Below are 12,358 nucleotides of genomic sequence, written 5' to 3' on the forward strand. Positions count from 1 at the left end.
TATGGCGCACTAAAACCGGCATACATCAGTACACCACAACATCCACCAATGCATGGTTCAATGCCACCGGCATACATGAGTACATAACAACATCCACCGATGAGTGGCACACACATACCGGCATACATAAGTACACCAAAAACATCCACCAATGCATGGTGCACCACCACCGGCAAACCTGAGTACACCACAACATCCTCCAACGCATGGTGCACAGCCACTGGTATACCTGACTACACCACAACATCCACCAATGCATGTTGAACCACCACTGGCATACATGAGTACACCACTACAACGACCAATGCATTGGGTACCAATACCGCCATACATGACTACACCAAAACATCCTACAATACATGGTGCACCGCCAACAGCATACATGAGTACACCACAACATCCACCAATCAATTGGGCACCAAAACATGCATGCACAAGACACCAGCATCACAACATCAATCAATGCATGGGGCACCACCACCGGCATATATGAGTACAAAACAACATATACCAGTGCATAGTGCACCACCACAGGCATACATGAGTACATAACAACATCCACCAATGCGTGGCACACACATACCGGCATACATGAGTACACCAAAAAAATCCACCAATGCATGGCGCACCACCACCGGCAAACCTGAGTACACCACAACATCCTCCAACGCATGGTGCACAGCTACTGGTATACATGACTACACCACAACATCCACCAATCCATTGGGCACCACCACAGGTATACATAAGACACAACCATCACATCTACCAAAGCATGTGGCACTACCACAGGTATACCTCAGTACACCACAACATCCACCTATGCATGGGGCACCATCAAAGACATACATGAGTACACCACAACATCCACCAATGCATGCGGCACCATCACCGGCATACATGAGTACACCATAACATCCACCAATGCATGGGGCACCACCACAATCATACACTAGACACCACCATCACATGCACCAATGCATGGCACTCCGCTTCCGGCATACATGAGTACACCACAACATTCACCAAAAGATGCTCAACCACCACAGGCATACCTGAGTACACCACAACGTCCACCAATGCAGGGGGCACCATCACTGGCATACATGAGTAGACCACAACATCCACCAATGCATGGCGCACCGCCACCGGCATACATGAGTACACGACAGCATTCACCAATCAATTGGGCACCAAAACAGGCATACATAAGACACCACCATCACAACATCCACCAATGTATGGCGCACCACCACCATCATATATGAGTACACCATAATATCCACCAATGCATGGTGCAAAACCACAGGCATACATGAGTACACAACAACATCCAACAATGCATGGCGCACCACCACCGACATACATCAGTAAACCACAACATCCACCAATGCATGGGGCAATGCCACCGGCATACATGAGTACATAACAACATCCACAGATGTGTGACACACACATACCGGCTTACATGAGTACACCAAAAACATCCACCAATCCATGGTGCACCACCACCGGCAAACCTGAGTACACTAAAACATCCTCCAATGCATGGCGCACAACCACTGGCATACATGAGTACACCACAACATCCACCAAAGCATGAGGCACCACCACTCTCATACATGAGACATAACCATCACGTCCACCAATGCATGGCACTCCACCACTGACATACATGAGTACACCACAACATCCACCAATGCATGGCGCACCACTATCGGCATACATGAGCCACTACCATCTCATCCACCAATGCAATGCGCACCACCACCGGCATACATGAGTACACAGCAACATCCACCAATGCATGGGGCACCACCACCCTCATACATGACACACCACCATCACATCCACCAATGCATGGGGCACCACCACCCTCATACATGAGACACCACCATCACATCCACCAATGCATGGGGCACCACCACCCTCATACATGAGACACCACCATCACATCCACCAATGCATGGGGCACCACCACCGGCATACATGAGACACCACCATCACATCCACCAATGCATGGGGCACCACCACCCTCATACATGAGACACCACCATCACATCCACCAATGCATGGTGCACAGAGTCTGGCATACATCAGCACAGCAAAACATCCACCAATGCATGGTACACCGCGACCGGCATACATGAGTACATAACAACATCAAGCAATGCATGACGCACTGCAACCGACCTACTGAGGCACCACCATCATAACCACTACTGCATGGCGAGTGGCCAACCGCATACATGAGCACACCACAACATCCACCACTGTATGGCGCACCGCCACCGGCATACATAAGCACACCACAACATCCACCAATGCATCGTGTACTGCCACCGACATATATGAGTACACCACAACATCAACCAATGCAAGGGGCACCATCACCGGCATACATGAGTACACTACAACATCGACCAATCCATTCGGCACCAATACCGGCATACCTGACTACACCAAAACATCCTCCAATACATGGGGCACCACTACCATCATATATGAGTACACCACAACATCCACCAATGCATGGTGCACCAAAACAGGCATACATGAGTACACCACAACATTCACCAATGGATGGGGCACCGCCACCGGCATACATGAGTACACCACAACATATACCAATGCATAGGGCACCACCACCGGCCTACATAAGGCACCACCATCACATCCAATGCATGGCACAGCGCTACCTTTATACATGAGGACACCAGAAGGTCCACCAATGCATGGGACACCACTACCCTCATACAAGAGACATAACCATCAAATCCACCAATGCATAGCACACCGCCACTGACATACATAAGTACACCACAACATCCACCAGTGCATGGTGCACACCACAACATCCACCAATGCATGGCGCACCACCACAGGCATACATAAGCCACCACCATCACTTCCACTAAACCATGGCGCACCACCACCGGCATACATGATCACACCACAACTTCCACCAATGCGTGGGGCACCACCACCGGCCTACTGAGGCAAAACCATCACATCCACTACTGCATGGTGTTCCGCCACCGGCATACATGAGAACACAACAACATCCATCAATGCATGGTTCACCACCACCGGCATACATGAGTACACAACAACATCCATCAATGCATGGTTCACCACCACCGGCATACATTAGTACACAACAACTTTTACCGATGCATCGTGCACCGCCACCGCCATAGATCAGTACACCACAACATCCACCAATGCATAGGGCACCACCACAGTCATGCATAAGCCACCAACATCACATCCACCAATGCATTGCACACCGCCAACGGTATACATGAGTAGAACACAACAACCACGAATGCATCGGGCACCACCACCGGCATACATGAGCTCTCCACAATATCCACCAATGCATGGAGCACCACTATCGGTATGCATGAGCCACCACCATCTCATCCACAAATGCATTGCGCATCACCATTGGTATACATCAGAACACCACAACATCCGCCAATGCATGGGGCACCATCACCCTCATACATGAGACACCACCATAACATCCACTACTGTATCGCGCACCGTCACCACCATACATGAGTACACCAGAACACCCACCAATGCCTGGGGCACCACCACAGGCATACATAAGACACTGACATCACATCTGGCACCGCCACTGGCATACATGATTACACCACAACATTCACCAATACATGGGGAACCACCACCGACATACATGAGTACACCACAACATCCACCAATGCATGGGGCACCACCACCCTCATACATAAGACACCACCATCACATACACCAATGCATGGCACACCGCCTCCGGTACACATGAGTACACCACAATATTCACCAATGGATGGGCATGGCCACAAGCATACATGAGTACACCACAATATAAACCAATGCATGGGGCACCACCACTGGCATACATGAGTACACCACAACAACGACCAATGCATTGGGCACCAATACCGCCATACATGACTACACCAAAACATCCTACAATGCATGGTGCACCGCCAACGGCATACATGAGTCCACCACAACATCCACCAATCAATTGGGCACCAAAACATGAATGCATAAGACAACAACATCACAACATCCACCAATACATGGCGCACCGTCAACGGCATACATGAGTACACCACAGTATTCACCAATCAATTGGGCACCAAAACAGGCATACATAACACACCACCATCACAACATCCACCAATGTATGGCGCACCACCACCATCATATATGAGTACACCACAATATCCACCAATGCATGGTGCAAAAGCACAGGCATACATAAGAACACCACAACATCCACCAATGTATGGCACACCACCACCGACATACATCAGTGAACCACAACATCCACCAATGCATGGGGCAATGCCACCGGCATACATGAGTACATAACAACGTCCACAGATGTGTGACACACACATACCGGCTTACATGAGTACACCAAAAACATCCACCAATCCATGGTGCACCACCACCGGCAAACCTGAGTACACTAAAACATCCTCCAATGCATGGCGCACAACCACTGGCATACATGAGTACACCACAACATCCACCAAAGCATGAGGCACCACCACCCTCATACATGAGACATAACCATCACGTCCACCAATGCATGGCACTCCGCCACTGACATACATGAGTACACCACAACATCCACCAATGCATGGCGCACCACTATCGGCATACATGAGCCACTACCATCTCATCCACCAATGCGAGACGCACCACCACCAGCATGCATGAGCACACCACAACATCCACCAGTGCATGTCACACCGCCACCGACATACATAAGTACACCACAACATCCAAGAATGCATCGTGTACCGCCACCGGCATACATGAGTACACACAACATCCACCAATCCATGGTGCACCACCACAGGCATACATGAGTACACCACAACATCCACCAATGCATGGGGAAGCACCACCGGGATACATGAGTACACTACAACATCAACCAATGCATGGGGCACCACCACCATCATACATCAGACGCCACCATCACATACACCAATGCATGGCACACCGTCACCAGTATACATGAATACACCACAACATTCACCAATGGATGGGGCAAGGCCACCAGCATACATAAGTACACCGCAACATTCACCAATCCATGGAACACCACCACATTCCTACTGAGGCAAAAACAATCACATTCACTACTGAATGGCGCACCGCAACCGCCAGACATGAGTACACCACAACATCCACAAATGCATCGAGCACCACCACCCTTATACATGAGACACCACCATCACATACACCAATGAATGGGGCAGAACCACCGGCATACATGAGTACACCACAACATCCATCAATGCATGTTGCACAACCACAGGCATACATCAGTACACCACAACATCCAAAAATTCATGGGGCACCACCACCGACATACATGAGCCACCATCATCATATCCAGCAACACATGGGGCACCGCCACCAACATATATGAGTACACCACAACATCCACCCATGCATGTGTCACCACCACAGGCATACATAAGCAACCACCATCACATCCACCGATGCATGGCGCATGACTTTGATAGGCAGATTGACTAAGAAGGGTTATCCACGCAAGTGTTATCGGGAACAATATTACACAAATATCTTGGAACGTTACCGTAAACTATTCTTTGAAATAGTAGTTTCAGTTTCTATACACGTCTGCTTTCATGCAGGGGTGTAAAGTTAAATTTAGCGTACAATTTATTGCAACTTATACTTCTTCTTACCTCACATTTTGTTCTGAAAGCATCAAGGTGCACGACAAACTATTGGTGAACTAAATCTACCAGATTCTAAAGTGAACATATGACCAGAATAAATTATTTCTATATTGTCGTGTACACATAGCTGATTTTAGCTCATATATTACAAGTTCCAGAATTCCCTTAACGCTCCTTTCAAAACCATTGAAGAGCACTGCGACGACCAGTCGGATAATACATCTGTGAGCGCAGATTCGGATGGAACTCCTCCCTTCACGTCTCTAATTGCAGTTTGCAAAAAGGAGACAGACATACACACGCCTTCTTCTCCCCCGCCATCATTCTTTCACACAAATGGCTCAATCGACACCCCACGCACCGGTCCATCGCCCGCAGAATCTGTCGCAGTCAACCCATTGCTGGACAATGACCTCCGGGATGTCTTGGTTTCCGAGTGCAAGCAGACCACATTTCCTAGTACGCTCTTTCAGTCCATGTTGACAGAAAACACCATACCGCCATCAATCCGAGAGTGCCAACTGCTGAAAAGGTACAGTGCAAATAGGTATTCCTAACATGTACCAGTGATCGTTAACGTGAGTGATCTATAAATGATGAATTACTAGCCTGCCTGTAAAGATACAGATTATCATCTTTGCTGTCATTTGTATTGTAGATTCCGCCTTCTGGAGAAGTCCAGTGGAGACCAGGTGCGAGAGCTTTCAACGTTGTTTCGTTTCCATGTGTCTAGTATTGAGATGAGGAGGATGGAAGTAATGGCAGATACCAGTGTGACGTCCCATTACCGCGACTGGCTCAATCATCACTTTGATAGGCAGATACATCAGGTAAGATTCCTTTCAATATTCCACCCTAAAAATGAAGATTACAAAAGACATCACGTGATAGCATTCATACATGATATGGCCAACTCTCTAATCTTAGTTGATTTTTATTCTTGTAGGTGATTGACCGAGTGGAGAAAAGTCTCAGTCTTCTGGAAGAGACGGAGAAGAAAAATGTGGAGAGTCGGACGAACCTCCTTGTCCCGGGAGTCAAGCGAAGACCACCATTGTCCAAGCGTGCTGTACAACTCATGGAGGCTTGGTACCAGTCCAATCTGCATCATCCCTACCCTTCTGCCATAGTATGTGAATCTCTTGCCGTCGCCGGTAATGTCACCGTCGATCAAGTCAAGAAGTGGTACGGTAACAAACGCAACAGGAGCAGCAACACCAGAACAAGATCGGAAATTGCCAAGAGGAAATTCCGTAGTCGCCATTGGATTCAGGACTATGATATCCTTAGGGCTCTTGAGTGTGGCTACTAACTCTTTAGACGTATGTTTACCCATGTACCGTGTCTGGTGCAAAATAGTGCTATGTAGATTTGCTTCAGTTGTATATTGTGTGTGCATTATGTCAATTGTAGCATACGCTCGAAGCATTTATTGATTGTAAGAAGCGAAAGAGTGCTTATTTGTTATGTTTGTACAATAAATAAAGACCTATGACCAGAATAAATTATTTCTATATTGTCTTGTACACATAGCTGATTTTAGCTCTTATATTACAATGTGGTTTCCAAGAATGGTGTAATTTGAGCACACAAATAAGTAGAAAAGGGTTTTTTCTCAAGTGGGGCCACTGGAGCACGATACTTGACAGTATCTATTTGCAAACTGAGTATCAAGTGCGAATTCATTAACTTATTTCGGGATCTTCTTGTCCGAAACCCTACTTAAAGATCACACGCAACGTAAAACACAACTTTGCAGATTCTGATACCTTTCGGTATGCACTTACCGAAACAAATCATAAAAAATGCCAATTCAACCTATAAAGTTGAAAAAAAACGCGATGAAAAAAAGCCCGCGTAATCGGAGGTCAAACGTTTCACTAAATTCCCCCCTGCGCTGGGGGGGGGGGGACTGGTTCCAACAGCTGTGCTGCGCTGCGTTCATAACGCATGCACAGTGAATTGGTTCGCGGAGCTTGAAACAGCATGCATGCCCAGCGACTGAGGTCTTAAGCAGTAGTCTAGTCTTGTTTGTGTACACAAACAAGTAAATAATCTACTCGTTACGTAAAAAAACTTGTTGATTGTGGTAAGCAGTCTCTGTCACGGAGAAAGCTCAGTGTCTGGTTTATTCACACCTATATGTCTGTCTGCCTGTCTGCTAAAGACAACATGCAATACACAGCTTCAATCATTGACCACGTGCAATTTGAAGTTAACACCTATCAGAGTACATGACTTAAAGAAAATAAGTTGCTTTATGACTCGTGCACCCGAGTCCCGTGTCTGCCACATTATGTAATTAGGCACGTATGATACACATGACATGTTTTTATGTCTGTGGGTTGCAATCAAACTACATTCATTTTTTTCGGATGTTTGGATCTGACGGAAACTGGTGGGAACTCTTGTCAGTTTCAAGTCCTGCTTTGTATTTGGACGAATGACAGATTCCAGCCACGCTGTAGTTTACCATCTCTACTGACATGATTTTTGATTGGATCGAGCGCTGATTCGATATACATTCTTCATGGATAACGACTTCTTTTAGTGTATATGATTTTGTTTGACAACAGTATATGAACTCATACTGAAACGACGCATCAAGTACACAAAAAGAAGTTTTTATCCATAAAGAATCTTACTTTCTTGTGACCGGCTAAACTTCTAAAATGCCCATCAAACAGATCATCTTTCTGTACACACAAAGAACCCTCAGCATATCAGCAAATGAAACAGCCAATCGGAACCCGTCGTTACACTTGAGTGCATATCCACCCGCTATGACTTGGTTCGGTCTCCCGAGGGCTTCGTTTCGGGCGAAGTAAGCCCAAGTAATAAATATTGCACTTTTGAATTGCGATTGTACTCTTACAATTTTCTTTATTTGTTTTTAAAAGCAGCAATGTATATTATGTGTCATTAATAAGTGATAAATGTGTTTTAATTGTTTTAATCAAGTGTTATCAGGAACAATATTACACAAATATCTTGGAACGTTACCGTAAACTATTCTTTGAAATAGTAGTTTCAGTTTCTATACACGTCTGCTTTCATGCAGGGGTGTAAAGTTAAATTTAGCGTACAATTTATTGTAACTTGTACTTCTTCTTACCTCACATTTTGTTCTGAAAGCCTCAAGGTGCAAGGTGCAATTTTTACCAGACCTGTTTTCTGAACAAATTGACAAATATATCCCAAATAACTACAATGCCACCAAGGAGCGATAATACTGAAACTTTATACCGAATTTAGAGTGTTTCTCTTTTACAAACTCCTCAGACAACTAAGCAGGAGTTCGTTCCCTTTTTACAATGCTATCGCTTTGAATCTTATAGTAAAGCTTCCGTGAAAACGAGTGCCTAGTACAACATTATGCACTGACAGACTGTTTTCACTCGTGGATGTCCACACACACATTCATTGAATAATTTCAGATGATACAAATACTCTCTAAGACTATCAGTTTTACATAATAACTTTTGAGGTTTGTATCAAAACACTGGTTGTCGCTTTTCTATCTCCGAGTACACAACATTAATATCAAGTGCGTACAGACACCCTCAAACTTAGTGTATCAAATAAAAGATATGATGGGATAAGAACAAGGCTGATCAAAGCTCGAGTGTTCAGAGCTCGGTGTTATTGTGTGATCAGTGTTCAATGGTAAGCTGTCGAGTCAGTATGTTTGGACAAGGACACTATGCTTTCACAAACACTGAGCGAAAGGTCCGTTTTCGGTCGTGAACAAACAGATTAATCAGCTCTCAGGTTCCATGATGGTTATTCTATGTGATTCATATAAAGATGTGTTGATAGGTGATTTCTTCTCAACTGACATGGTATATATGGACGGTTGTATTCGACTGACACCATTCACTCCAAGTATTCATTTATCCCCACCAGTGAATATAGTGTCAACGGAACCTCAAAATGGCCGACTTTGATCTATCGTATACTCCATGCTTGCTGGAAGATGATATTTTCACCTTTGAGACATGCGATCGTAGTGAAGTTGAAATACTAGGTATGACATTTATTCCCAATGGAACTAATATTTCTATTTTAAATGGATATCCTTCGTCTCCACTCTTTCACTGTAAGGTCTGAATACAACAATCATTTATTTATTCATTTTTCAGATACAACACAAGAGTCTGACATCACAGGTGCTGTATCCCAGTCTGAGTTCCAGAATTCCCTTAACGCTCTTTTCAAAACCATTGAAGAGCACTGCGACGACGAGTCGGATAATACATCTGTCAGCGCAGATTCGGATGGAACTCCTCCCTTCACGTCTCTAATTGCAGTTTGCAAAAAGGAGACAGACATACACACGCCTTCTTCTCCCCCGCCATCATTCTTTCACACAAATGGCTCAATCGACACCCCACGCACCGGTCCATCGCCCGCAGAATCTGTCGCAGTCAACCCATTGCTGGACAATGACCTCCGGGATGTCTTGGTTTCCGAGTGCAAGCAGACCACATTTCCTAGTACGCTCTTTCAGTCCATGTTGACAGAAAACACCATACCGCCATCAATCCGAGAGTGCCAACTGCTGAAAAGGTACAGTGCAAATAGGTATTCCTAGCATGTACCAGTGATCGTTAACGTGAGTGATCTATAAATGATGAATTACTAGCCTGCCTGTAAAGATACAGATTATCATCTTTGCTGTCATTTGTATTGTAGATTCCGCCTTCTGGAGAAGTCCAGTGGAGACCAGGTGCGAGAGCTTTCAACGTTGTTTCGTTTCCATGCGTCTAGTATTGAGATGAGGAGGATGGAAGTAATGGCAGATACCAGTGTGACGTCCCATTACCGCGACTGGCTCAATCATCACTTTGATAGGCAGATACATCAGGTAAGATTCCTTTCAATATTCCACCCTAAAAATGAAGATGACAAAAGACATCACGTGATAGCATTCATACATGATATGGCCAACTCTCTAATCTTAGTTGATTTTTATTCTTGTAGGTGATTGACCGAGTGGAGAAAAGTCTCAGTCTTCTGGAAGAGACGGAGAAGAAAAATGTGGAGAATCGGACGAACCTCCTTGTCCCGGGAGTCAAGCGAAGACCACCATTGTCCAAGCGTGCTGTACAACTCATGGAGGCTTGGTACCAGTCCAATCTGCATCATCCCTACCCTTCTGCCATAGTATGTGAATCTCTTGCCGTCGCCGGTAATGTCACCGTCGATCAAGTCAAGAAGTGGTTCGGTAACAAACGCAACAGGAGCAGCAACACCAGAACAAGATCGGAAATCGCCAAGAGGAAGTTCCGCAGTCGCCATTGGATTCAGGACTATGATATCCTTAGGGCTCTTGAGTGTGGCTACTAACTCTTTAGACGTATGTTTACCCATGTACCGTGTCTGGTGCAAAATAGTGCTATGTAGATTTACTTGAGTTGTATATTGTGTGTGCATTATGTCAATTGTAGCATACGCTCGAAGCATTTATTGATTGTAAGAAGCGAAAGAGTGCTTATTTGTTATGTTTGTACAATAAATAAAGACCTATGACCAGAATAAATTATTTCTATATTGTCTTGTACACATAGCTGATTTTAGCTCTTATATTACAATGTGGTTTCCAAGAATGGTGTAATTTGAGCACACAAATAAGTAGAAAAGGGTTTTTTCTCAAGTGGGGCCACTGGAGCACGATACTTGACAGTATCTATTTGCAAACTGAGTATCAAGTGCGAATTCATTAACTTATTTCGGGATCTTCTTGTCCGAAACCCTACTTAAAGATCACACGCAACGTAAAACACAACTTTGCAGATTCTGATACCTTTCGGTATGCACTTACCGAAACAAATCATAAAAAATGCCAATTCAACCTATAAAGTTGAAAAAAAACGCGATGAAAAAAAGCCCGCGTAATCGGAGGTCAAACGTTTCACTAAATTCCCCCCTGCGCTGGGGGGGGGGGGGGGGGGGGACTGGTTCCAACAGCTGTGCTGCGCTGCGTTCATAACGCATGCACAGTGAATTGGTTCGCGGAGCTTGAAACAGCATGCATGCCCAGCGACTGAGGTCTTAAGCAGTAGTCTAGTCTTGTTTGTGTACACAAACAAGTAAATAATCTACTCGTTACGTAAAAAAACTTGTTGATTGTGGTAAGCAGTCTCTGTCACGGAGAAAGCTCAGTGTCTGGTTTATTCACACCTATATGTCTGTCTGCCTGTCTGCTAAAGACAACATGCAATACACAGCTTCAATCATTGACCACGTGCAATTTGAAGTTAACACCTATCAGAGTACATGACTTAAAGAAAATAAGTTGCTTTATGACTCGTGCACCCGAGTCCCGTGTCTGCCACATTATGTAATTAGGCACGTATGATACACATGACATGTTTTTATGTCTGTGGGTTGCAATCAAACTACATTCATTTTTTTCGGATGTTTGGATCTGACGGAAACTGGTGGGAACTCTTGTCAGTTTCAAGTCCTGCTTTGTATTTGGACGAATGACAGATTCCAGCCACGCTGTAGTTTACCATCTCTACTGACATGATTTTTGATTGGATCGAGCGCTGATTCGATATACATTCTTCATGGATAACGACTTCTTTTAGTGTATATGATTTTGTTTG

The 12,358-nt window shown here is 45.0% G+C and overlaps 1 protein-coding gene across 1 annotated transcript; it reads left to right on the forward strand.

The window, feature by feature from the left end:
* The first annotated feature begins 591 nt into the window (after window positions 1-591).
* On the forward strand, window positions 592-11,093 carry LOC137294228 (uncharacterized). Its single transcript, XM_067825224.1, has 7 exons — window positions 592-739; window positions 6,018-6,276; window positions 6,403-6,574; window positions 6,691-6,997; window positions 9,887-10,313; window positions 10,440-10,611; window positions 10,728-11,093. The coding sequence occupies exons 1-7, from the start codon at window positions 592-594 to the stop codon at window positions 11,091-11,093; spliced, it is 1,851 nt and encodes a 616-aa protein (XP_067681325.1).
* Window positions 11,094-12,358: the final 1,265 nt, after the last annotated feature.

This window comes from Haliotis asinina, chromosome 8, assembly GCF_037392515.1.
Source record: "Haliotis asinina isolate JCU_RB_2024 chromosome 8, JCU_Hal_asi_v2, whole genome shotgun sequence".
NCBI classification, from domain to species: domain Eukaryota; kingdom Metazoa; phylum Mollusca; class Gastropoda; order Lepetellida; family Haliotidae; genus Haliotis; species Haliotis asinina.

Coding starts and splice junctions, on each gene's coding strand:
- LOC137294228 (XM_067825224.1), top strand. CDS start 592: ATGAGTACACCAAAAAAATCCACCAATGCATGGCGCACCACCACCGGC. Junction 740..6,017: donor TCCATTGGGCACCACCACAG/GTATACATAAGA, acceptor CTCTAATTGCAG/TTTGCAAAAAGGAGACAGAC. Junction 10,612..10,727: donor TTGATAGGCAGATACATCAG/GTAAGATTCCTT, acceptor TTATTCTTGTAG/GTGATTGACCGAGTGGAGAA.